At 45.4% G+C, this 27,952-nt stretch overlaps 1 protein-coding gene across 2 annotated transcripts; it reads left to right on the top strand.

Annotated features, from left to right (window-relative positions):
* The first annotated feature begins 46 nt into the window (after positions 1–46).
* LOC101035916 (zinc-alpha-2-glycoprotein) lies at positions 47–9,321 on the top strand. Of its 2 annotated transcripts, XM_074390334.1 has the most exons (5): positions 47–178; positions 3,766–4,026; positions 6,688–6,735; positions 7,585–7,860; positions 8,764–9,321. In XM_074390334.1, the coding sequence occupies exons 1-5, from the start codon at positions 112–114 to the stop codon at positions 9,045–9,047; spliced, it is 936 nt and encodes a 311-aa protein (XP_074246435.1). In that variant the 5' UTR covers positions 47–111; the 3' UTR covers positions 9,048–9,321. The 2 variants fall into 2 exon arrangements, with proteins under 2 accessions (XP_074246435.1, XP_003934262.2); XM_003934213.4 differs by lacking the exon at positions 6,688–6,735 and having other exon boundaries at positions 54–178.
* Positions 9,322–27,952: the final 18,631 nt, after the last annotated feature.

The following is a 27,952-nucleotide window of genomic DNA, read 5'->3' as shown; positions in this document are numbered from 1 at the left end:
CACTCCCATTGGCCTGTACTGTAGATCCACCTCCCCTGGGCAGGGCCCCAGGACCCAGGATAATATCTGTGCCTCCTGCCCAGAACCCTCCAAGTAGGCACAACTGTAGGAATGGTGCCTGTCCTGCTGTCTCTGCTGCTCCTTCTGGGTCCTGCTGTCCCCCAGGGGACCCAAGATGGTGAGTGGGGAAAGCAAGGGGAGGGTGCTGGAGAGGACTGGGAGGAGGTGAGGAACAGGACATGTGGCTGGGAGAAGGGCCAGATGCAGCTGGGATTCCCTGGCATCCGGTAGGAACGGGTGCCCCAGGCTGTCATCTCACTCAGCTCACACACTTCCAGGAGCATTCAGGGAGCCTCTGCCCTCATGCTAAATAAGACCTTCAGGAATCTGAATCTAAAACCCTTAGTTTACAGTGAAAACAAAGACTCCAAAGACCAAGTGACCTGCCAAGGGTGAGACAGCCAGGACGGAGCAGGAAGCACACACCTGGAGCTGCTTCTGCTCCCGATGGCTGGGTACACCTGCCTGACGCTGAGGGAAAGAGAGAGCAGCCCTAAGGGGAAAGTGAGAAGGCAGGTCAGCTGGAGGGAGGTGCTAGAAGGAAACCCGTGCCCTCACCCCACACTCAGACACGGGAGCAGTGGGTGTGGAAGGTGAGTAGCCTGAAGAGAAGACGGTGGGAGCTTGCGGAGATCAAGTCAGTGCTAGGATGGGGCAGGAGGCTGTTTGTGGCATGGGAATGTGCAGAATAAATAAATAAAAGGGAATGGCTTCTCAGCTGTGTGAGTTTAAAATTCACGATATTTACAAATTGTCAGAAAAGGTGTTACATGCTCGTTGTAGAACAATCACTTTGGAATGTTAATCCTGTTCTGCACCAAAATCTGAATTATTCAGGGTTCTCCAGAGAAAAAGAACTAAAAGGTGGTACACATATACATATATATGTCCATACACATCCATACATACACTGCATATACATGCATGCGCGCATGCACACACACGCACACACACACACACATATACACACAGGAAGAGATTTATATACATGTATACAAAAGAGAGAGAGAGTAGAGATTTATTTCAAGGAATTGACTCACAATATTGGGAGGAGAAGCAAATCCTAAATCTTCAGAGCAGGCCAGCAGGCTGGAGACCCAGGGAAGAGTTGATGTCTTAGTCTTGAGTTCAAGGGCAGACTGTAGGCAGAGGCTTTTTCTCTTAAGGCCTTCAACTGTTTGGATGAGGTCCATTACTGTGGAGAATTATCTGCTTTACTCAAGGTCTACTGATTTTTTTGCAAATTAAAAAATGTAGGGGTTAGGAGCGGTGGCTCAGGCTTGTAATCTCAGCACTTTGGGAGGCCAAGGCAGGCAGATCACAAGGTCAGGAGATCGAGACCATCCTGGCCAACATAGTGAAACCCTGTCTCTACTGAAATACAAAAAAGTAGCCAGGCATGGTGGTGCACGCCTGTAGTCTCAGCTACTCAGGAGGTTAAGGCAGGGGAATTGCTTGAACCCAACCCCGAATCACTCCATTGCACTCCAGCCTGGCAACAGAGAGAGACTGGGTCTCAAAAAAAAAGAAGTTGTGAGTGCATGGTATGTGTATATATTTATGGGGTACATGAGATGTTCTGATTCAGGCATGCAATATGAAATAATCACATCATAGAGAATGAGGTATCCATCCCCTCAAGCATGTATCCTTTGTGTTACAGACAATCCAAGTATACTCTTCTGGTTATTTAAAAGTGTATAATTAAATTATGATTATTATTTTTATGAGATGGAATCTTGGTCTGTTAACCAAGCTGGAGTGCAGTAGTGTGATCTTGGCTCACTGCAACCTCCGCCTGTCAGGTTCAAGCAATTCTCCTGCCTCACTCTTTGGAGTAGCTGGGATTACAGGTGTGCACTGCCACACCTGGCTAACTTATGTATTTTTAGTAGAGATGAGGTTTCACCATGTTAGCCAGGCTGGTCTTGAACTCCTGACCCCTAGTGATCCACCCACCTCAGCCTCCCAGAGTCCTGGAACTACAGGCGTGAGCCACGGCACCGGGCCCCAATTAAATTATTATTGACTAGAGCCACCCCATTGTGTTATCAAATAGTAAGTCTTATTCATTATTTTATTATTTTTTATTTTTTTGAGACAGAATTGCCCAGGCTGGAGAGCAGTGGTGCAATTTTGGCTCACAACAACCTCTGCCTCTGGGGTTCAAGTAACTCTCCTGCCTCAACTTTTCGAGTTGCTGGGACTACAGGTGTGCGCCACCATGCCCAGCTAATTTGTGTGTTTTTAGTACAGATGAGACTTTACCATGTTGGCCAAACTAGTCTTGAACTCCTGACTTCAAGTGATCCACCTGCCTCAACCTCCCAAAGTGCTGGAATTACAGGCGTGAGCCACTACACCTGGCCCCAATTAATTATTATTATTATTTTTCTAATTAATTATTATTGACTAGATTCACCTTGTTGTGCTATCAAATAGTAGGTCTTATTCATTCTTTCTATTTCTATTAACCATCCTTCCAGTTTCCCCCCACCGCTACCACTATCATTCCCAGTAACCATCCTACTCTCTATGTCCGGGAATCCAGTTGTAAGTTCTACTGATTTAAATGCTAATTACATTTAGAAACTCATGAGCCAGAATAATTTTAGTAACTGAACTAGGAATCTGCCGTATGACCTCTAACATTATTAGCACCTGTGTAAATTGTATCATAAAATAATTGTGGAACTATTATGGAAATGTCCCCATCTCTCAGCTCCCATCTTGTACCCAAAAGGCAAGGTACAACCCTGGGAATTCTGAGCTCCATCCTAGTCTTAACGCTGTGCTAATCCAGTCTGGGTGATTTCTTAAATTTTCTAGTAAATTTTCCTTTCTATCCTTTCTAACTATATGTATTTGTCAGGTTAAACTAGAAATGTTAACTTGTGTGTGTTTTTTTTTTTCTTGAGATGGAGTCTCACTCTGTCATTCAGGCTGGAGTGCAATGGCATAATCTTGGCTCGCTGCAACCTCTGCCTCTCTGCTTCAAGTGATTTTCCTGCCTCAGCCTCCCATGCAACTGGGATCACAGGCATGCACCACCACACCCAGCTAATTTTTGTATTTTTAGTAAAATGGGGTTTCACTATGTTGTCCAGGCTGGTCTCCAACTCCTGATCTCAAGTAATCCGCCTGCCTTGGCCTCCCAAAGTGCTGGGATTACAGGCTTGAGCCACCGAGCCCAGCATTTCTAATGTTAATTTCTTATTTATGTCAGATTCCATGCACATTGGTCAAGGTTCTCTTCCTCCATGAGGTGACTCAGGGATCCAGGCTAAAGGCATACTGGGACTCTCTCACATTATCCTGTGGCCTTCAAAGTCGTCACCTCAAGGGATGAGAAACAGAGGGGGCAAGCCAGCTGGTAGGGTCTTGGACAAGAAGAAAGACATCACTTCTGCACATTCTTCTTTGACAAAACTCAGTCACATGGTCTGAATGTATCTTCAAGGAGGCTGAGGAATATTATCTTCTTACATGTCAAGCAGAGGAAACAATGTAGTGAAGACACAGTGGTCTGTGAAATAACATCTCCAGCATGAAAGTACAGTATGAGTTTCCAGTGGTGTGAGGTTGATGGCAGGAGAAAGAGCTGGGAAGGAAGAGGCCAGTGGGCAGGTCTTCCTTCCTGGCCTCTGCAGCCCCACGGTGGGACCCTTGCATGGATCTCAACCATCAGAGTCTTTTCTTTTGCAGGTCGTTACTCTCTGACCTATGTCTACACGGGACTGTCCAAGCCTGTTGGAGACGTCCCCAAGTTTCAGGCCTTTGGCTTCCTCAATGACCTTTCCTTCTTCGAGTACGACAGTAAAGACAGGAGATCTCGGCCCCTAGGACTCTGGAGACAGGTGGAAGGAATGGAGGATTGGGAGCAGGACAGCCAGCTTCAGAAGGCCAGGGAAGACATCTTTATGGAGACCCTGAACGACATCATGGATTATTACAACGACAGTAACGGTCAGTGAACAACAGACCGTGGGGGTGGAAGGTCTAACCCAAGAGGCCCCCCAGGTGTGAGTGGCAAGGGGTCAGCAGGATGGAAACAGTCCCAATCCCAGAGGAGGAACCGAAGGCACAGCAGAAACGCAGACAGGTCCGCATCCCGCCCACCCCACAGCACAGGTGCTCCCCGCTTCCCTGTCAATTGCCCCATCCTCACCCCAGGCCTCAGCTCACACAGGAAGTGATGGCAGAGTCACTTCTTACCCAGGCACCTCTGACCTCTCACCTCCACACCCCCACCCATCCGAGGCTGATTCCCCCAGTGAGAAGGCATCAGACTCACCCCTGACCAGGGAGGTTGCCTGGAGAGTGAGCCACTCTCCAAGTCACTCAGACCTGGGCTTGGCTGGTGGCTCTGCCAGTCCCAGCTGTTGACAGTGAGACATTCCCAAAATATCTGGTTGAAATCTGCAAACATTGGAGCATTGAGATCCACCTCCAAACAGTTTTGTAATATTTAACTATGTTCATTCCATGACGGATGTCACAGTCTGTCCTGATCTCGCTTGCAGCTCTATCGCCTAGGACAGGGTGCAGCCAATATTTGCTCAATTGAAATGTGTGGAATGAACAGAGCAAAACACCAGCACACACGGTAGCCCATGCTGGGGGCTCAGGAAGTGCTGGATTCAAAACCGCGGGCTGTTAGAGTTCTGGAGCCCTAAAGTTCCTCCTCTCCATACGATGCAGACCCGGGAAGGGCCACCTGCACTGTGGTTGGAGGAGCTGGTGGCAGAGCCTGTGCAGAGATGGTCCCTGTGTCCCAGCCCAGCACTCTTTCTCCTAAACCACACTGCTGGCCCTGAGGCAGCCAACCTCAGGCCTGGTGAACTGCTGATGTTAAATTATCATAGAGTAGGTGTCATAAGCTGAGCTTCTAAGTACAAAAATGCCCAAGATGCTACATGGAATCTGAAGGTTTCCAAAAAGAGCAAGAAAGAGACAGGCAGACGTTTGAAGGGTGTGGGATGGGAGATCTTGCGAAGGAAAATGGCCCAGTCTGTGTGTCAGCAATAGGAGAGGCTGGGGCACAGGCGATTGGGAAAGACACTGGAAGAAGCTTTGATGGACAGAAATAGAATTGATAGGAGGAAGAAGAGAGATGGACATAGGGTATTAGAAAATAATCCTGGCCGAGTGTGGTGGCTCACGCCTGTAATCCCAGCACTTTGGGAGGCCAAGGCGGGCGGATTAAGAGGTCAAGAGATCGAGACCATCCTGGTCAACATGGTGAAACCCCGTCTCCACTAAAAATACAAAAATCAGCTGGGCATGGTGGCGTGCACCTGTAGTCCCAGCTACTCAGGAGGCTGAGGTAGGAGAATTGCTTGAACCCGGGAGGCAGAGGTTGCAGTGAGCCAAGATCTTGCCATTGCACTCCAGCCTGGCGCCTGGTGACGGAGCAAGACTCTGTCTCAAAAAAAAAAGAAAAAGCAAAGAAAAGAATCTTAGGCAGGGTGCATTGTAATCCCAGTACTTTTGGAGGCTTAGGTGGGTGGATCACCTGAGGTCAGGAGTTTGAGATCAGCCCGGTCAACATGGTGAAACCCTGTTTGTACTAATAACACAAAAAATAGCCTGGTGTGGTGGCATGCATCTGTGGTCCCAGCTACTCAGGAGGCTGAGGCAGGAGAATCACTTGAGGTGGAGGTTGCAGTGAGCCGAGATCCTGCCATTGTACTCCAGCCTGGGCAACAAGAACAAAACTCCATTTAAAAAAAAAGGAAACTAGTAGCTGACATTTACTGAACACTTATTTTGTGCCAGGCCCATCTATGAGCATATTTAATGCTCAGAATAACCACCTAAAACAGTGCTCTTGGCATTGCTATTTCAGAGGTGAGGGAATAGAGGCACAGAGAGGTGAGTGGCTCCAGTTCAGGCAATACACCAGCTAGGAGCAGGAGACACCTGGGACTTGAGCCCAGGCAGCTTGTGAGCTGTCAGAGTCTATGCCAACAGCACCAACCAGTGCTGGGTAAACACCTCTTTTATCATCAGGATGAAGAGGCTGTGTCCTGCGCCCTAAGGAAGTCCATTTCTGAGAGTTGTGGCTAATGGGCAGGAAGGTTGGGATTTTAGAGATTTGGGATAAAGATATCAACACCAGACAGGAAGAAAGAAGTGATTAGATTAGGGTTATTCGGGGGATGATATGAACTCCACCTACAGCTGAGAGAAAAGGCGAGCCTTCCTTTACTCATATGGAATCACAAATCATTTCTATCCAATTCAGAAGTACACTTTGGTGTAGTTGTGACAGCTTCCTCAGGACTCAGCATAAATTCAAACAAGTAATTGCCCTTAGAAGAGAAGCTGTAGAAGAGATAGAAATCTATCCATATTCTGTAGCTCTTTTTTGTGTGTGTGAGACAGAGTTTTGCTCTTGTCACATAGGCTGGAGTGCAATGGTGTGATCTCGGCTCACTGCAATCTCTGCCTCCTGGGTTCAAGTGATTCTCCTGCCTCAGCCTCCTGAGTAACTGGGACTATAGGTTACAGGCATATATCACTACGCCAGGTTATTTATTTATTTATCTGAGACGGAGTCTTGCTCTGTCGTTCAGGCTGGAGTACAATGGCACGATATTGGCTCACTACAACTTCTGCCCCCAGGTTCAAGCGATTCTCCTGCCTCAGCCTCCCAAGTAGCAGGGATTACAGGTATGTGACAGCATACGGAGCTAATTTTTGTATTTTTAGTAGAGACGGGGTCTTACCATGTTGGCCAGGCTGGTCTTGAACTCCTGGCCTTAGGTGATCCTCCTGCCTCAAAGTACTGCCCCAAAAGTGCTGGGATTACAGGCATGAGCCACTGTGCCCAGCATAGTTTTGTATTTTTAGTAAAGATGGGGTTTCACCATGTTGGCTGGGCTGGTCTCAAACTTATGACCTAAGGTGATCCATCTGCTTTGGCTTCTCAAAGTGCTAGGATTACAGGTGTGAGCCACTGGGTTCATCTTTTTTTTTCTTTTTTCTTTTTTTGAGATAGGTACTCACTCTGTCACCCAGGCTGAAGTTTAAGTGCAGTGATTTTTGGCTCATTGCAGTCTTGACTTCCCAGGCTGAATTGATTCTCCCACCTCAGCCTCCTGAGTAGTTGGCACTACAGGCATGCAACACCATGTTGGGCTAATTTATATATTTTTTGTAGAGATGAAATTTTGCCATGTCACCCTGGCTTGTCTGGAACCCCTGGGCTCAAGCAATCCACTCACTTCAGCTTCTCAAAGTGCTGGGATTACAGGCATGAGCCACAGCACCCGGCTTGTAGCTTTCTTAAGGAGGAACACATCTCAACTGAGACAAGCCCGAAATGCTGAACCAAACTGTTAGCCTCTCTCTGTCTGCTGTGTGTTGGAGTAGTAACTTATTTGCCTTGATAAAAAGATTGCATGCTTGAATTGCAAAAACTTTTATTTCTTTTGGATTGCTAAATGTGCAGGACTAAGTTATTTCAATGAATTTCTCACCAGGCTGACTGTCTCTCTGTGGGGTCGGGGGAATTTTCAGGGTCTCACACTTTGCAGGGACGGTTCGGTTGTGAGATCCAGAATAACAGAAGCACTGGAGCATCCTGGGAGTATACCTATGATGAAAGGGGCTACATTAAATTCGACAAAGAAATCCCAGCCTGGATCCCGTTGGACCCAGCAGCCCACATCACCAAGCAGAAGTGGGAGGCAGAACCAGTCTATGTGCTGCGGGCCAAGGCTTACCTGGAGGAGGAGTGCCCTGAGACTCTGCGGAAATACCTGAACTACAGCAAAAGTATCCTGGACCGGCAAGGTACTCACTGCTCCCTGCTCCCCAGTACTAAGTGCAGAATAAAAGATGATCTCCAGCTAGGAGCTCAGGCAACATCTGAGTCTGGTCTTACCTGTTCCTGGATGTTCCCTCAGACTCCCAGCTTTCATCTTGCAGGATTCATTCCTTCCCTGGGATGATAATTTGTGGTCTGAAAAGAACGTCTTCAAAATTTCAGGCAGAAGGTGCCAGGAAGTCCATTCTTTGTTGGTGGGTGTCCCCAAATCATCTCCAGTTGACAGACAAGGAGCTTGAGGTCAGAGAGGTTAGGGTAACACTGTTTGTGAGAGGCAGAGCTAGGACTCCAATTCCAGACTTCAGATTCCAAGTCCTATAGTTGTTTCTCTCTACAATGACGCCTCCCATCTGGGTGCTGGAGAGAAGGGAGGTGTGTAAAATGTCAGCTCCGGAACGATGAGACCCAGCCAGTGTGAGAGGAATTGATGGCTGCAAGCTGACTTGGATTGGAGACATAGTGAGACTCAGGAGTGTGCAGTGCTGCAGGGAAGAGGTTGCTGGATAGAGCCATGGGCTGAATCAAGCTGCTGGGCTGAGACTCGGGGAGAGGAGAACTCCAAGGCCCACTGAGACATGGGAAACGTGGGAATGTAAGGAGCATTCACAACTTGTTGCTGTCCGAGTCAATGCATGGGTGGGGTGGGGACTGGGTGAGAGCGGAGCCAGGATATTCCATGATCCAACAGAGAAGGAACTGGGAAAGCGTCAGCCTTCCCTGATCTTCTGAAAAGTGTCTCAGGTGTCAAGGGCAGAGCTTAGAGCTCAGAGCTCTGCTGATCGCTGACATCCAGGGGTCGGGGTGGGAAGAGACCTGGGCCCGGAGAAGTCGACCTCAAGCCTGCAGTGTCATGCTCTGTCCCTCCACAGATCCTCCCTCCGTGGTGGTCACCAGCCACCAGGCCCCAGGAGAAAACAAGAAACTCAAGTGCCTGGCCTACGACTTCTACCCACGGGAAATTGATGTGCACTGGACTCGGGCCGGCACGGTGCAGGAGCCTGACTCAGGGGGAGACATTCTTTACAGTGGAAATGGCACTTACCAGGCCTGGGTGGTGGTGTCAGTGCCCCCGAACGACACAGCGCCCTACTCCTGCTATGTGCAGCACAGCAGCCTGGCCCAGCCCCTGGTGGTGCCCGGGGATGCCAGTTAGGAGGCAAGGGCTCGAGGCAATGTGGGGGTCTCAGCCCCAGTAGCCACCCTTCCTGCCTGACATGGGACCTGAACCTTAGAAATCACCGTCAATGGATCCACCAGGCCTGAGCAGCAATGTGGGGGGGACAGGCGGGAGGTGGATTTGGAGACCGAAGACTGGGATGCCTGCCCTGAGCAGACTGGGACCCCAAAATCATCTCACCTTGAGCCCTCCCCTACCCCATTGTCCAATCTGTAGAAGCTAATAAACAATCATCCCTCCTTGCCTAGCATAGCAGAGAATGGTATTTTTAACAGTGATATGCTGTAGACATGTGACTAGATTTTCTCATTGGTTCTGCTGTCAAGCCCTGGATTCATCTGAAACTCTTGGTTTCCCCTGGAGGCCGTGGTTCCTGGGCTCCTTGACCTGGGCGAGTCCAAGTGTGGCCTAAACCCCCTCTCCCTTGGGGATATTTCAGGCGTCCCATGCTGATGTGCATAGGTGTGGCCATGGCCCCTCTGGCTGTGAGGTGCTAGAACTCTTGAAGCTTTCACACAAACCCAAACCTCTTCTATGCCTCAGTTTCCCCATACTCCTTGGCTTCCTGGGAGTCCCTGCCCTCCACCCCAGCTGCTGCCCATCTCCACACCATGATGGCCTTGGCTCAAACAGCCAGAGCTTAGTTAAGAGCCCTCACCCCTCTAGGAACAGCTCAAGGAAGCAGAAATTGGCCCTGAGGTTCTCAGAACCCCTCCGAGTTGAGTCCGTGGGGGTGGGTTTCCTCGACTGAGTCACCAATTGTTATGCACAAGTTTCAACCCCAAAAGACACAGCAGAGCTCTCACCTTGACCTTCTCATGAAGCCTCGCCTGCCTGTGTCTGTGCTTTTCCTTCCTGTGGGACAAGAACTTCCTTTATGTCCTCTGCTCAGCCTCCCGCTCTATATTATTCCAAAATTGATCCTCCAAGATGTGGTCTTTAATAGAGTCATTCCCAGCCTGTAGAATTCTGGCTTAATCATCTTATCTTTCATGAAAACCCAAATTTGAAGGCTACATTTTTAAAAAACACTTTGTTCCGCCGGGCACGGTGGCTCAAGCCTGTAATCCCAGCACTTTGGGAGGCCGAGGCGGGTGGATTACGAGGTCGAGAGATCGAGACCATCCTGGTCAACATGGTGAAACCCCGTCTCTACTAAAAATACAAAAAATTAGCTGGGCATGGTGGTGCGTGCCTGTAATCCCAGCTACTCAGGAGGCTGAGGCAGGAGAATTGCCTGAACCCAGGAGGCGAAGGTTGCGGTGAGCCGAGATCGCGCCATTGCACTCCAGCCTGGGTAACAAGAGTGAAACTCCGTCTCAAAAACAAACAAACAAACAAAAAACACTTTGTTCCAAAAGCTGAAAAAAAAATTTTTTTGTTGTTGTTTAAATTAAATCCATGTTCTCTTCCTGTGGCGGGGAGGGGGGAACTATCCAAACAGTAGAAGGATCCAATTGATTTTTTTTTTTTTTTTTGAGATGGAGTCTTGCTTTGTCGCTCAGGCTGGAGTACAGTGATGCGATCTCAGCTCACTGCAACCTCCATTTCAAGCAATTCTTCTGTTCCTAATATCCAAGTGGAGAAACGATATTACTCCCAATATTGTAGGGAGTGCACAAACCTTCTGTGACATAGTTTGTGATATCTAGGGCAGGAGAAGATAATATTGTTCCCAATATCCAGAGAAACAGAGGATGATATTACTCCTAATATTGCAGGATGTACAAACCCCTGTGATATTGTTTCTAATATCCAGGTGGGAGACGATGATATTGCTCTCAATATCGCAGAGGGTGGACAACCCTTCTGTTATATTGTTCCTAATATCCAAGGGTAGAGAGGATGACGTTACTACCAATATTGCTGGTGAGGTATACCCCCCTGTGATATTGCTAATCATTTCCAAAGGGGGAGATGATATTACTCCCAATAATGTAAACGGGCTGTGGATCCAGAGAGGGGAGAGGGGGGTGATATTACTCATCATATGGTGGGGGAGTGGCCACTCCCATGCATGTGGCTTGTATCCTGGTGGCGAGAGGATGTTATTACTTTCAACATCACAGAAGGTGTTCTCCCCCCGTGATATTATTTATAATATCCATGAAGGGAGAGAATAATATTACATCACAGGTGCAGTGTATGTCCCCTGCGATATTGGGAGTAATACTATTCTCTCCTTCATAGATGTTGAAAACAATATCACAAAGGGGGTGTACACTCCCTGTGATATTGGGAGTGATGTCCTCTCCCCTTGTTAATATTAGGAACAATATTACAAAGGAGGGTGTGCAACAACTGTGATATTGGGATTAATATCATCCTCTCCCCACTGGATATTAGGAACAAGATCACAGGTGGGGCATACACCCCCTGCAATACTGGGAGTAATACCATTCTCTCCTCTCTGGATATAAAAAACAATATCACAGGGGGGTGTACACCTCCTGCAATATTGAGAGTAATATTATACTCCCCCTTTCTGGATATTGGGAATAATATCACAGGAAGGCGTACACCCCTTGTGATACTGGAAGTAATATCAGTCTCTCTTGTTATGGGTATTAGAAACAGTATCACAGGGAGGGGATACATTTTCTGTTATATTAAGAGTAATGTCATTCTCTCCCTCCTTTAACGTTAAAAACAGTATTACAGAAAGGGTGTACAATAACTGCGATATTGGGAGTAGTATTCTCTATTCCCCAGATATTAGGAACAATATCACAGAGGGTTATACATTCCCTGCGACATTGGGAGTAACAGCATCCTCTCCCCAACCCTGAATATTAGTAACAATATCACAGGGGGGTTGTCCACTCCCTGCACTGTTTGTAGTAATATCATTTTCTCCCCAGGATATTAGGAACAATATCGAGGGGGGATGTACACCCTCTGTGATATTGAGAGTACTATTATCATCTCTACCAGTGACTATTAGGAAGAATATCACAAGAAAGTCATAAGCCCCCTGTGATATTGGGAGTAGTATCATTCTCTTCCAACTTGGATATTAGAAACAATATCACAGAGGTGGTGTATGCCCCCTACGATATTCGGAGTAATATCAACCTTTTCCCCTCTCAATATTAAAAAGAATATCAAAATGGGGGTGTACACCTCCTGTGATATTGGGAGTAATATTATCCTCTCCTTAGTGAATATTAGAAATAATATCACAGGTGAGGAGTACACTCCCTTCAATAATTAATAATATTTTCTCTTCCACTGAATATTTGGAGGAATTTTACAGGGGGGTGTACACCCCCTGCGATATTGACAGTAATATCATCATCTTTTTCCTTGGATATTATTAAAAATATCACAAGTGAGTAGTACACTCCCTGAGATATAGGGAGTAATGTCATCCTCTTCCCTGTGGATACTAGGAACAATATCACAGAATGGGTGCACACTCTCTGCGACATTCGGAGTAATATTACCCTCTTTTTTTCTGGATATTAGGAAAAATATTACAGGGGGGTACACTCCTTGCGATATTGGGAGTACTATCATCCTCTCCCCACTTGGATATTAGGAAAAATATCTCAGGCTCAATGCACACGCCCTGTATTATTGGGAGTGATATCATCCTCTTCCCTCCTGGATATTATGAACGATATCACAGAAGGGTGTACACCCTCTGTGATATTGGGACTAATATCACCCCCTCCCTTTCTGGATTTAACAACCAGTATCACAGAGAAGTAATATCATCATCCTTTTCACCCTGGATATTTTGAACAATATCACAGGGATTGTCCCCCATCTGCGATATAAGGAGTAATGTCATCCTCTCACCCCCTGGATATTACCAACAATATCACAGGGGGAGTAATATCATCCTCTCCCCCCTGGATATTATGAACATTATCACAGGGGAGTGTACACCCTCTGCGATATGGGGAGTAATATTATCCTCCCCGTATCCACCTCTGGATATTACAAACAATATCGCAGTAAGGTGTATACTCCCTATGATATGGGGAGTAATATTATCCTCCTCCCCCTGAATAATACAAACAATATCACAGGGGTGTGTACATCTTTTGCAATATGAGGAGTAACATCATCCTCTCTCTCACTGGATATTGCAAACAATATCACGGAAGTGTACACCACTTGGCATATGGGGTGTAATAGTATATTCTCCCTCCCTGGATATTATGAACAATATCACAGAAGGGTGTATACACCCTGTGAAATGGAGAGTAATATCCTTTGCCTCCTGGATACTGGGAAAAACATCACAGGGGGTCTACAACCTCCACGATATGGGGAACAATATATTTCCTTTTTCCCTGGATATTACAAACAATATCACAGAAGAGTGTACTGTGATATATGATATTACTCCTTATATTGCACCTTTTGCCATGTAAGGGGTAATATTATATTATTTTTCCCTGGATACTACCAACAACATCACAGACGGTGTACACACAGAGTGTTTATGATCTCAAAAATAATATCATGTCCCCCCCCGAATATTATGAACAATATTACAGGAAAGGTCCATCCTCTATGATATTGGGGTAATATCATCTTCTCCTTCCCTAAATGTTTAAAAACAATATCACAGGGAAATACACCCCCTGTGATATTGGGAATAATATCATCCTCTCTGCCATATTGGGAGTAATATCGTCCTTTCCCTTCCTGGATATTACAAACCATATCACGAGAGGGTGTACACCCTTTGTGATATTGGGAGTAATATTATCCTCACCCCCCCCCCCGATATTATGAACAATAGCACAGGGGTGTGTACACCCCCTGCCATATTGGAAGTAATATCTTCCTCTCCCACCCCTGGATATTATGAGAAATATCACGAGGGGGATGTGCACCCACTGTGATATTGGGAGTAATATTATGCTTCCCCTCCCCCCCAGGATATTACGAACAATATCACAAGAGGGTTTACACTTCCTGTGACATTGGGAGTAATATTCTTTTCCCCCCTGAATATTACGAACAATATCACAGGGGGTGTACACCCTTTGTGATATTGTGAATAATATCCTTTCCCCCCATGGATATTAGCAAAAATATCACAGGGGGTGTGTACACCTGCGATATTTGGAAGTAGTACCATCCTCTTCCCCTTTGGATATTACAAGCAATGTCACAGGGGAGTGTACATCTTCTGCCATATTTGGAGTAATATCATCCTCTCCCCTTCTGGATATTACAAACAATATCTCAGGGTGTACACACAGGGTGTTTACGACATTGGTAGTAATATTGTTATATGTAAATTTTCGGGGTCGCAAATAAATGTCAGCACTGGGACAAAGGATCTCTTAAAAAGTCAATCTTTATTTCCTGCAGAAAGGGTGCCCTCGTCAGCAGTCTTACCATAAGAGTACAATGAACAAAGGAAAAGCAGACATATTTCTCATTTATGCATTTGGGGTCGTCTTTACTGCTATCTGATCTCCATTGGTTGGAGCCAGACCTCACAATCTTAACTAAACCTTGATTGGCTAACAACTTAAAACTTTTCTAAGGCCGGATGTGGTGGCTCACACCTGTAGTCCAAGCACTTTGGAGGCCAAGGCGGGCCGATCACCTGAGGTCAGGAGTTCAAGACCAGCCTGACCAACATGGTGAAACCCCATCTTAAAAACAAACAAACAAAAAAACCACTTTTCTAAACAGGTAAAAGCAATGAAGAACAAAAGGAAAAGGGGAAGCAGTGACGTGGAAGGACCCACATGTGGTTCTCCGGATTCCTTTATCATCCCCGTTGTGCCCAGTCTATGCTCACAACCCAGCCCCACCCCCAGGTCACCCCCTTGTCAGGCTCTCGTGTTTTCCACTCCCACCAGCTGCTTTATGCTGACCTGGTTAGAAACACTTTTTTTTTTTTTTCCCCTGAGATGGAGACTTGCTGTGTCATCTAGGCTGGAGTGCAATGGCATGATCTCGGCTCACTGGAACCTCCATCTTCTGGGTTCAAGTGATACTCCTGCCTCAGCTTTGTGAGTAGCTGGGATTACAGGCGCCTCCCATTATGCCTGGCTAATTTTTGTATTTTTCGTAGAGATGGCCAGGTGGTCACCCAGCCTCAGCCTCCCAAAGTGCTGGGATTACAGTTGTGACCCACTATGCCTGGTAGGGACACTCTTTTGACCTCCTCTTGACAAGCTCATAGGTCTTCACATCTCTGATACATCATTCCCTGCAGGGGTTTTTCTCTGGGCATCTCAGTGGCTCTGTGCCCCTCCCCCCCTCCCCAACACTTGTCCAGGACTTCAGTTTTCTGAGGTTTCCTCCCCCTTGCCCACCCCAGTCCTGTCTCCTGTTATAGATGAGGCTAGATCCCACGTTTCAATGTTTTTTAGCCCTGACCTGCTCAGGTGAACTTTGGTTTCCTTATTGCCCTAAGCTGTGTATTCTTTATCCTCTTATTTGTTAAGGGTGTCATCCTATTTTGAATTGAAAAATACAGTTGCTGTATTTTTCCCTCTTGATTGAGCTTTCTTCCCTGGGGCTCTCTATGTTCAGATAGGACGTTTTTCCCCAGAAGAGGAAATGTGGAGTTCATGTAGGCTAAAGCAGTAATTTCTCAGCTTTGATTTCCAAGTTGGAGCCCAAGTATTAAGAAAATAAAGGGGAGGGGATAGCCTTCAAATTGAGGCTTTCCAAAAAGAGAAGATGTTTGACTCAGAATTCCCAAGGCTGGGAATGATTTCCTTAAGGAGCCCAGCTTGGAGGATGGACTTTGAAATAATCCTGAGCGGGAGGCTGAGGACAGGATGTAAAGAAGTTCTTGTCCCACAGGAAGGAAAAGCACAGACACAGGCAGGTGAGGCTTCATGAGAAGGTCAAGGTGAGAGCTCTGCTGTGTCTTTTGGGGCTGAAACCTGTGCATGGCGGTTGGTGACTCATTTGAGGAAACTCACTCCCAGGGACTCAGAGGGAGTCTGAGAACCCCAGGGCCAATTCCTGCATCCTTGAGCTGTGCCCTGGGGAGTGGAGGGCTCTCAGATAAGCTCTGGCTGTGTGGGCTAAGGCCAATGTGGTGATGTGGAGTGGCTGGAGTGGAGGGCCGGGTCCCCCAGGGTGCCAAGGAGTGTGGGGAAACTGAGGCACAGAAGAGACCTGGGTTTGTGTAAAAAAGTTTTCAGGCTGGGCACTGTGGTTCACGCCTGTAATCCCAGGACTTTGGGAGGCTAAGGCGGGTGCATCACCTGAGGTCAGGAATTCAAGACAAGCCTGGCCAACACGGTGAAATCCCGTCTCTACCAAACATCCAAAAATCAGCCAGGTGTATTGGCACATGCCTGTAATCCCAGCTACCTGGGAGGCTGAGGCAAGAGAATTGCTTGAACCTGGGAGGCGGAGGTAGCAGTGAGCTGAGATGGGGCCACCGTACTCTAGCGTGGGTAGCAGAGCAACACTCCATCTCTGAAATAAATAAGTAAGTAAATAAATAAGATTTGCAGAATTCTGAGTAGCTCTTTGCCCCACTGCTCCCCCTCCACACTTGGCCAAGGCTTGAATCTTCTGAGGTTTCCTTCCCTTCTTCCACCCCCATCCACCTCTCCTGCTGTGAGGCCAGTGTTCACATTCAAATCTTCCTTTGTTCTGGCCGCCTCGTGTTGCCTTTTGCTTTAAAAAAATTTTGAAATGTTTTTCCTGTCATGTGCTATTTTTTATTTGTTCAAAGTATTAGATACTGCTGTGAAATATCACTGGCTGGGCAATTTCCTCCTGAGCGATTGGGCTAATCTTCTCTGACCAAATTGAATAAACCTGCTCAAGTAGTATTTCTACATACTGCTCATCCAATATCGCATAAGGAAAATATTAACATGTGTCTAGGCATGGTCGCTTATGCTTACAGTGCCAGTATTTTGGAAGGCCGAGGTGAAAGGATCACTTGAGTCTAGGAGTTTGAGACCAGCCTGGGCAACATAGTGAGACCGCTGTCTCTACAAAACCAAAAAAAAAAAAAAGAGCTGGGCATGGTGGTACATGCCTGTAGTCCCCACTACTCAGTAGGCTAAGGTGGAAGGATTACTTGAAACCAGAAGTTCAAGGCTGCAGAGAGCTATGATCACGCCACTGCTCTCCAACCTGGAATGGCCTGAATTTCCTGTTCAGACCGTTTATGAACCAAATACTACACGACTACAGTCATGATCTCCTTGTCCTGAGAGAGGCTGACTGTCATCAAAGGCCAGAGGGTGATTAGGTAGAATGAAAGGAGAGTCACCAACTCAAGACAATAGCACAGTGTCTGTGAGGTTTTGGCTGGTGTAGTCTAAAATCTGAATTACACAAAGTGTATTTGATCTTGCATCACATCAGGAAAAAGCCCTTCTAGTAATCTGTTTCATCACAGGTTGTGGAAAGATTACTGGAATTACTTCTAGACATGGACTTTGGTTCTCCAGAGGCCAGCAAGTTAGCTTCACCTAGCTTTGGGGCCCACAGTGGGAAGAGACATCACGCTGAGGGTTACTGTTGACTTCACTTTGTGGAGCAAAGGTGTGGGAACTAAGGGCTCTATGCTAATGAAAGGATGAGGCCAGGGGCAGTGGCTCACAACCTGTAATGGAATCTTGCTATGTTGCCCAGGCTGGTCTTGAACTCCTGGGTTCAAGCCAACCTCCCACCTCAGCCTCCCGAAGCACTGGGATTAAAAGCGTGAGCCACTGTGCCCAGCCCCCTTTTAAATAGAACTGATGCTTCATCCACAGCTCTCCTGTCAGCCCACAACTCTTGAATTTTGGCCTCTTTTATCTCCACTTGAATGTGAATATACTTCAAAATTCCCACCAAGAATCTTTGGGATCTAATTTCTTCAATCAATTTACTTTAGAATCATTTTTAGGGTGAATGAATTTGCCTGGTTCTCAATACCCTCTCTAAATGTGAATGAGTTGAAGTCATATTTGTTTCTAAGGAATCACACTCAAGCATAGTACAAATCTGTGGGATATGCCATTACAACTCTAGAAATCATGTTCTCAAGATAAAAGCCATCCTGATACATCATGTAAGCATGGCAATGGAATACTAAATCAACATAGCTGAGATTTTCCTTATGTCCTATGCTCTTTTGTTTTGATTCGCTTTTATTTTTGAGACGGAGTCTTGCTCTGCCACCCAGGCTGGACTACAGTGGCGGGATCTCTGCTCACTGCAACCTCTGCCTCCTGGGTTCAAGTGATTCCCCTACCTCAGCCTCCCAATTTATCTGGGACTACAGGCAGGTGCCACCACACCTAGCCAGTTTTATATTTTAGTAGAGATGGAGTTTCACCATGTTGGCCATGATGTCACTACGATGGTCTCGATCTCTTGATCTTGTGATCCATCGCCTCGGCCTCCCAAAGTGCTGGGATTACAGGTGTGAGCCACTGCACCTGGCCCTATCCCTGACTATTCTTATTCAATACAATTTGCAACCTACTAGGAAGAAAGGTTTTTGGAAACAACTCTTTTTTAAAACTTTTATTTTAGATTTGGGGGTACATGTGAAGATTTGTTACACAGGTAAACATGTGTTATGGGGGTTTGTTATACATATTATTTTATCACCCAGGTATCAATCCCAGTACCCAATAGTTATCTTTCCTGCTCCTCTCCCTCCTCCTGCCCTCACCCTCAAGTAGACCCCAGTGCCTGTCTTTTTTGTGTTCATAAGTTCTCATTATTTAGCTCCCAATGATAAGCAAGAACATGCAGTATTTGGTGTTCCGTTCTTGTGTTAGTTTGCTATGGATGATAGACTCCAGTTTCATCCATATTCCCTCAAAATACATGATCTCATTCTTTTTTATGGCTGCATAATATTTCATGGTGTATATATACCACATTTTCTTTATCCAATCTGCCATTGGTGGACATTTAAGTTGGTTCCATGTCTTCACTATTGTAAATAGTGCTGCAATAAACATTTGAGTGGATGTGTCTTTTTTTTTTTTTTTTTAAAAAAGATGGGATTTCATCATGTTGGTCAGGCTGGTCTTGAACTCCTGACCTTGTGATCTGCCTGCCTCGGCCTCTCAAAGTGCTAGGATTACAGGTGTGAGCCACCATGCCTAGCCAGGATGTGTCTTTTTTTTTGGAGACGGAGTCTAGCTCTGTCACCCAGGCACCCATGCTGGAGTAAAGTGGCACAATCTTGGCTCACTGCAACTTCTGCCTCCCGGGTTTAAATGGTTCTCCTGCCTTAGCCTCCTGAGTAGCTAGGATTATAGGCTTGAGCCACCATGCTCAGCTATTTTTTATACTTTTAGTAGAGACAGGGTTTTGACATGTTGGCCAGGCTGGTCTTGAACTCCTGACCTCAGGTGATCTGCCTGCCTTGGCCTCCCAAAGTTGTTGGGATTATAGGCATGAGCCACCGTGCCAGGCTGGATGTGTCTTTATGGTAGAATGCTTGATATTCCTTTGGGTATATGCCCAGAAATGGGATTGTTGGGTTGAATGGTAGTTCTGCTTTTAGCTCTTTGAGGAATCACCACACTGCTTACCAGAATGATTGAAGTGATTTACACTCACCAACAATATGCAAATGTTCCCTTTTCTCTGCAACATTGCCAGCATCTGTCATTTGTTGACTTTTTAGTAATAGCCATTCTGACTGGTATGAGATGATATCTCATTGTGGTTTTGATTTGCATTTCCCAAGTGATCAGGGATGTCGAGCTTTTTTATATGCTTGTTGGCTGCATGTATGTCTTTTGAGAAGTGTCTGTTCCTGTCCTTGTCCACTTTTTCATAGGGTTGTTTTTCTCTTGTAAATTTGTTTAAGTTCCTTATAGATGGTAGCTATTAGACCTTTGTTAGAGGCATAGTTTGCGAATAAAACAAAACTCTTAAAGTCTTCACTTGCCAGACATTATTAGAATACTGTAATGTCTTCACTTGCCAACGCTTAGGTTGGTGTTTGAGTCTTAGGAGTAATACCATGTTTGGCCACAAGGAGGAGCCTATGAGCGGTCTGGAAGAAAAAAATCAGCTTTGCATCCGTGAAGTCAGAAAACTATTTGGATATCTTGTAAATAGTGGAAGAGCCAGATGTGACGACATTCATAAGTATTTCAAAACCAAGTAAAAATTATTTTAAAGCTCTGTTTGCAACTTTTCTTCCCATCTAAGAGTTCCTCTGGCCAGTCTAATGATTCTAGAATGATTACTTCTAATCTTTTATCTTGCTTTTAGCAAGATCCCAAATTCCTGGTGTCCCCATGTCCACCATCCATTTTTAACAATTCTCCATTGTTTTCCTCCCCTTGAATCCCACTTTCTGAGATCAGTGCAATCTTGGCTTAGGGCTTCAACCGCTTCTGTCTGATTATTTGAAAGAGTAACTCCTAATAAGGATTTTACCCAATATACTGAGCATTATGATTAATGACCCTGACTCTACAAAAAATAATTAAAAAAAAAAATTAGCCGGGTGTGGTGGCGCATGTCTGTAGTCCCAGATACTCAGCGTGAGGTGGGAGGATGGCTTGAGTCCAGGAGTTCAAGATCACAGTGAGCTGTGATTGCACCATTGCATTCCATCCTGGGCAACAGAATGAGATGCTGTTTCTAAAACAATTAAGATAAAATAAATGAGATAACATGTTCCCAGTACACAGTACTTAATAAATCCCGTCTACTATAAATACCTAGAGCCCACCATCCCTGTAACTCATAACCTCTTCTTTCCCAGTTCCCTGTGCTTTAATCACTCCTGCTTAGGAGACAGCCCAGGCTACCCTCTTTTTGTGTGTGTGGGAGGGCGGGGAAGGAACTGTGTTGGCTACCAGGCTACCTTCTTATCTGTCTTCCTGGAGCCAGATTCTGAGCATTTTGTTCTCTAATTCCACCCTTCACCCCTTATTGCATGCCTTGGTATCAACGCTTCACCTGGTCTGAGGAACTGGCGTCTAGTCTTGCCCTGCATCTGGCAGTCCATATGACCTGTACATACCACTTACTCTGAGTCAGTTTCTGCATGTGTTAGCTGGATGAGTAGCTCCTTAGGGTTCTGTGTAGCTCTCACAGTCTATGGCAAGGAAAACAACAATTTGTGAGCATCCAGCATGGACTGCAAACCATGGACTCTATGTACCAAGCAAGTCCTAATGCTGAACTTTGTCTTTGGCAAAGGGGTTTCAGGGCAGATCAAGAGGCACACCTTCTCTGCCCTCAGAAAACTGAAAAGGCTGGTTTTGCTTCACTGAATTCTTACAACTCGTTGATGCAATGCAGCCTAGGTAATTAAATTACTTGCTCATTGTCAAACAGGTAGTGACTAGCAGAGCCACCATTCTGATTCTTTCTTTTTTTAAAGAGATGGGACCTCACTCTGTCACTCAGGCTGGAGTGTAGTGGTGCCATCATAGCCTACTGCAGCCACTCCTGGGCTCAAGCGATCTTCCCGCCTCAGCCGCCTAAGTAGCGGGGACTGCAGGTGCATGCCACCACACCCAGCTAATTTTTGAATTTTTGTAGACATGGGGTCTTGCTCTGTTGCCGAGGCTGGTCTGGAACTCCTGGCCTCAACATCCTCCTGCTTTGGCTTCCCAAAACACTGGAATTATAGGCATGAGCCACCACGTCCAGCCCTAAGTCTCATACCTTTAAAGAGGGATCATCCTCAGATGAATTGGGTGTGGAGGTGGGAGGTCGGGGATGCCTGGATAAGAAGTGATACTGCTATCACTTCCTGTGTGAGCTGAGGCCTGGAGAGAAGATGAGGGAATGATGGGGAAGGAGGAAGCAGATGTGTTGTGGACCAGGGGAATGGGGAAATGTCTATGCATTTCTACTTTTGCCTTTGATTTCCCCTTCAGGGCTCTGATACTATCCTCCTTTTCATACCTGCTTGGGGCTGCCCCATGAGCTTGTAAAAAACAGCACGTCCTTACCTGCCAATTGCGGTTCTCAGTCCACTGGCCCTCTTTCTCCTGGGCAGAGTCTACAATGTCTTTCAAGGTCACCAGGAAGATTTCTGTCATATTATATTTTATTTTTTAAGTTCCAGGGTACGTGTGCAGGATGTAAGCGTGTGCCATGATGGCTTGCTGCACCTATCAACTCATCAGCTAGGTGTTAAGCCCCACATGCATTAGCTCTTTCTCCTAATGCTCTCCCCCGACCTCCACCCTCCCCTGACAGGCCCCAGTGTGTGCTATTCCCCTCCCTGTGTCCATGTGTTCTCATGGTTCAGCTCCCAGTTATAAGTGAGAACATGCAGTGTTTGCTTTTTTATTCCTGCGTTAGTTTGCTGGGAATAATGGCTTCCAGCTTCATCCATGTCCCTACAAAGGACATAATCTCATTTTGTTTTATAACTGCATAGTATTCCATGGTGTATACATAGCACATTTTCTTTATCCAGTCTATCATTGATGGGCACTGGGGTTGATTCCATGTCTTTGCTACTATGAATAGTGCTGCAGTGAACATATGTGTGCTTGTAGCTTATAATAGAATGATTCATATTCCTTTGGGGTATATGCCCAATAATGGGATTGCTGGGTCAAATCACATTACTGGTTCTAAATCTTTGAGGAATCACCAGACTGTCTTCCACAATGGTTGAAGTAATTTACATTCCCATGAGATTTCTTTCCTGACTTTCTGAACTTGGCTCTTCTCATATCCTCCATCCCCACCACCTGGCTCCAGGATCCCAGAGACTCAGCCCTCCTGCATTCAAAAGCATAGTAGAAGAAGGCCTGATTGTTGGGGTGGGCAGTGGCCTGAAACCTGGGAAGGACTTCACTGGGCCTAGACATTCTGGTATAGAGAAAGTCACTAAGTAAGGATTTGTGAAAATGTAGAGGACTCTGAGGTGGAGGTCAGCTGCAGAGTCCCACTGTGTGGCAGCAAGGGGTCAAGAAGGAGGACCTGGCTGCTGGGGTCAAGAGCTGCCCACACCGTCTTCTTGTCCAGCCTTTTCCTCCTGTCAGCTTTCCAGCACTGCACACTCACAGGGGCAGAAAGATTTGTCTTTATATGCTAGAAAGTACAGAAAGGAGGCCAGGTGTGGTGGCTCATACCTGTAATCCCAGCACTTTGGGAGGCCAAGGCGGGTGGATCATCTGAGGTCAGGAGTTTGAGACCAGCCTAGCCAACATGATGGAACCCCATCTCTACTAAAATACAAAACTTAGCTGGGCGTGGTGGTACACACCTGTAATCCCAGCTACTTGGGAGGCTGAGGCGGGAGAATCGCTTGACCCGGGAGGCGGAGGTTGCAGTGAGCCAAGATCATGCCACTGTAGTCCAGCCTGGGCCACAGGGCTAGATGCTGGACATCTTTTAAAAAAAGTACAGGAAGGAAAATTTATTAGAAAATTCAGGCAGCATGGGCAACATCGCGAGATCATGGTGCTACAAAAAATACACACACACACACAAAATAGTGAAGCATGGTGGTGTGCACCTGTTGTCCCACCTACTCTGGAGGCTGAGGTAGGAGGATCACTTGAGCCCAGACGTCAGAGTTGCAGTAATCTAAGATCGCACCACTGTACTCCAGCCTGGGTGATAGGGTGAGACCCTGTCTTACAAAAAAAAAAAAAAAAAAAGAAAAAGAAAAGAAAAGAAAAGAAAAAGAAAAAGAACAACTAGGCATGAACAAGAAGGGATGAGCATGGAATAATCAGGATCCTACCTGTTCTTTGACTTCAACTTGTTGCTCAGTTGAATCATACTGGTAAGAGAAATGCATTTGCTGACTGTCAGTATTACAGATTTAAAACCTGTGCACTCTTAGGAAATCACCAGTTTACAGTTTTGTTTCTTCCAAATGTCTGTGTAATGGTGGGCCCAAGGCTAGCGTTGCCTCCCTCTTCTCTAGGTCACACAGTATTCCAGGCCCTATGCTGTGGTATCCGACTCCGTGGAGGATGCCTTGTTTTTAGTTCTGAGCCTTTTCTTCTACCAATTCCTTCTCACTCACTCTCCCAGAAACCAGACAGATGCACCCAGCTGTGGAAAAGAGGGAGGGAGAAGAAAGATCTCCTCTGTCATTGATACAGGAGCTACAAAAAAATTATTTAGGCAGACAGTGAGGGTAAGAGAGTCCTCGGTAAAATTTCCCTTTAATAGCCGGGCGCGGTGGCTCAAGCCTGTAATCCCAGCACTTTGGGAGGCCGAGGCGGGTGGATCACGAGGTCGAGAGATCGAGACCACCCTGGTCAACATGGTGAAACCCCGTCTCTACTAAAAAAATACAAAAAATTAGCTGGGCATGGTGGCGCGTGCCTGTAATCCCAGCTACTCGGGAGGCTGAGGCAGGAGAATTGCCTGAACCCAGGAGGCGGAGGTTGCGGTGAGCCGAGATCGCGCCATTGCACTCCAGCCTGGGTAACAAGAGCCAAACTCCGTCTCAAAAAAAAAAAAAAAAAATTTCCCTTTAATAAAAAGCAGCCAAATAATTTCTTTTCTAACAAAAATCTGCCTGATAAATCAAGCTGCAAGCATAGATAAGCAAACTAAAAGCTTGCATAGGTAAATGCCAGCAGCCGTGCCAATAGAAAAGGGATATCTGCAAGCCAGGTATATTCAACATGGAGATTCCCTCTTCCTTTTCCTTTGTTGACACGGTAAAAAAGCAGGCAAAATGACAAGGGCCAAGTAGAGACCCCATCCGCCTAATAAAAGATTAGGGTGGGATGGCCAGCCTCTTCAAGGGCTATGCAAATAGAACACCTGGTCCAATCAATCTCTCGGGCTTTATGTAAATCGGACACTGCCTCCTCAAGCTTGTCTATAAAACCCCGTGCATTTCACCACAAAACCGGAAGCAACTCTTGGGAGCTCCACTCTGGCTGCTGGAGAAAAAGCTTTTCTCTTTTCTCTTTCTTTTGCCTATTAAACCTCCACTCTTAAGCTCCTCCTTGTCTGTCCCCACCTCCTCGATTTCCGTGGCGTGAGGCAATGAATCTTGGGTATTACCCCTGACAAACGACTTAATCACCGTTCTTGGGGCACAGAGATGCTGGGCTTTCACATTTGTCCCCACTCCCTACCCTTGGGTGATCCTTCACCCTGGGTGCCCTGTTGCTCCAGGCCTTGGCACGTGTCAACGTATGGCTGTGGGAGGAGGCTGGTCTTGTCTGGTGGGAAGGAGAGAGACAAGGAGGGCATTGTTGGCAGAATAAAGAAGTGGCATGAGAGCTCCCTTTACCCTTGGGGGCTTCTTTTTCTGGCATTAATCCTCAGAAAATGATTGTGAAAGAGAAATTTGTCTTTGTGCTTTAGGCTGCTGTCAGAAGCTTAGAAATAATCAGGCAGAATCCCCATCCCCCCAACCCCCATCACCAACCTTCCTCTCCTCCCCTGATACCCACACTGACCCCGGGTTAGGGACAATTTATAAATGGAGTCATTGAGGAATCAGGAGAAACTCATGCAACTGAAAAATGTCCCCTATTTCCTGGGTCCTAGGCAGCTCCCCACTTTCCACCCCCACTTCGGACATTTAGACAAGGACTTTGGTCACTCTGGCTAGACCATCTGTGTAACCCAGAATGATGGGGTCGCAACTCTTGGTTTCCAAGGATATAATCACGTGTTGTGAGCAAAAATGTGCTGAACACACCTGACTCTGTGGCTCCTTCTTGAGAAGTGATTTTGCAGAGGCAGAAGGGTTGACTCTGGAAATGTTTCATTTGTCTCTTGGCCATTTGAATTTCTTCTGTGAAGTGCATTTTCACGACTTTCATCTATATTCTCTTAAGTTTATCCTTGCTATTGATTTGTAGTTCTTTATAGATCCCTGATGACAAGGCTTACTTTTTCATGCTCTTTATATATATTTTTAAAAGAAGCTTTAGTGAAGTGTAACATAAAAAAATCTGCACATAAAGTGTAAAATGTGATGTTTTGACATATATAGATATGGACTGAAACCATCACTATTAATTCCATTGTGATCAAAGAACGTATTTTGTATGACTTAAATCCTTTTATGTGTATCAAGACTTGTTTTATGGTGTTGAATATGGTCTCTCTTGGTAGATGATCTGTGTGCTCTTGATGAGAATGTGTTGTTGAGTAGAACGTTCTATTGTCAATTTTGTCAATTAGGTCAAGTTGGCTTATAGCAGTGTCTAAGCTTTCTATTTGTTTACTGATTTTCTGTCTAATTGTCCTATCATTTTTTGAGAGATGTGTGTTGGCTTCTTAACTATTTGTGAATTTGTCTTTTTTCTCCATGTAGTTCTATTAGTTTTTGCTTTATGTATTTTGAAGTTCTGTTATTGGGTGCATAAACATTTAGGATTTAATGAATGGATTCATTTCTAACAATCAAATATCTTCTTTATCTCTGGTAATATTTTTGCTCTGAAATCTACTTTGATATTAATATAGTCACTACAGGTTACTTTTCATTAGTATTAGCATGGTATATTTTTCATTATTTTACTTTTAACCTTGTACCTTTATAATTAAAGTAAGTTATTTTGGGGCAGCATATAGTTAGGTCTTGCTTTGTAAGTTAATATGTCAATCTCTGCCTATTAATTGGAATGGTTATATCATTTACATTTAATGTGATGATTTGTATGGTTAGGTTTAAACCTCTCATGTTGATATTTGTTTTCTGTTTGTACCATCTGCTTGATCTGTCCCCCCTTTCCTCTTTTTCTACCTTCTGCTGAATTGAGCATATGTTTATATATAATTCTATTTTTATCTCCATGTTTGCCTTATTAACTATAATCCTTTTGGGGTTATTTTAGGGCTTATGCTTTATATTTTCAAGTTATTAGTCTACTTCAATTGATATTATACCACTCTTCACACAGTATAAGAACCTTACAGTATACTCCCATTTCTTCCCTCTTCACTTTTATAGAATTGGTATATGTATCTTACCTCAATATGTGCTATAAACCCCATAATATATTATCTTTTCACTTTAAGCAATCAATTATCTTTAAAAATATTTAAATAATAACAAAAATAATCCTTATATTTACCCTCATAGTTACCACTTCTGGTGTTCTTTATTCTCTAATATAGATCCAGGTTTCTATCTGGTATCAAATTCTTCTAGCTCAAAGGACTTCTTTTACCATTTGTTAAGGTGCACATATTTTTTCCATTCACTCTGGAGATGAATTCTTCCAACTGTTCTATATCTTTAAAAGTTTTAATTTTGCCTCAGCTTTTGAAAAAAATATTTTGAGACAGGTTCTCCCTCTGTCACCCAAGCTGGAGTGCAGTGGTGCAATCATAGCTCACTGCAACCTCCACCTCCCAGGCTCAATCTGTCATCCCACCTCAGCCTCCCAAGTAGCTGGGACTACAGGTGTGTGCCAGAACACCTGGCTAATTTTTTTTTTTTTTTTTTTTTTTTTTGTAGAGACAGGCTTTCACCATGTTGCCCAGTCTGGTCTTGAATTCTTGAGCTCAAGCAATCTGCCCACCTTAGCCTCCCAAAGTGCCAAGATTACAGGTGTAAGCCCCCATGCCTGGCCTGAAAAATATTTTTGTTGGGTATATAATTCTACATTCACTATTAATTCCTTTGATTATTTTAAAGATGTTTTGCCACTGTCTTCCAGCTTGTATTGTTTCCAACAAGAAAGCTACTGTCATTCTTATCTACTGTTGGTGCCCTGCCTAGATTTCCTTTTCTAGGCTGGCATGGCCACTCACAAGCTATTGCTAATGTTGGCTGTTATTGGCTCATGAACTCTCCTTTTCTAAAGAGATGGCTTTGTTGTAACTGAGCGAGTTGTAGGTAAGTGCCACACACTGAGATCAAATCTGGAGTCCTTTATTGCCAGCGACCAAGAGATGGCTAATGCTCAAAAATTCTCTCAGCCCCAGAGAAGGGGCTTGATTCCTTTTTATACCTTGCTTAGAAAGAAGTGGGTGGCAAAGCAGAATTTTAC

Source organism: Saimiri boliviensis, chromosome 20, assembly GCF_048565385.1.
Source record: "Saimiri boliviensis isolate mSaiBol1 chromosome 20, mSaiBol1.pri, whole genome shotgun sequence".
NCBI lineage: Eukaryota > Metazoa > Chordata > Mammalia > Primates > Cebidae > Saimiri > Saimiri boliviensis.
This window is presented reverse-complemented; position numbering and strand designations above follow the sequence as displayed.

Bases quoted from the DNA above. Each gene is read 5' to 3' on its own strand.
- LOC101035916 (XM_074390334.1), top strand. From the start codon at position 112: ATGGTGCCTGTCCTGCTGTCTCTGCTGCTCCTTCTGGGTCCTGCTGTC. The intron at 179-3,765 runs GTGAGTGGGGAA...TTTCTTTTGCAG, and splicing joins CCCCCAGGGGACCCAAGATG to GTCGTTACTCTCTGACCTAT. The intron at 6,736-7,584 runs GTATGTGACAGC...GGGAATTTTCAG, and splicing joins CCAAGTAGCAGGGATTACAG to GGTCTCACACTTTGCAGGGA.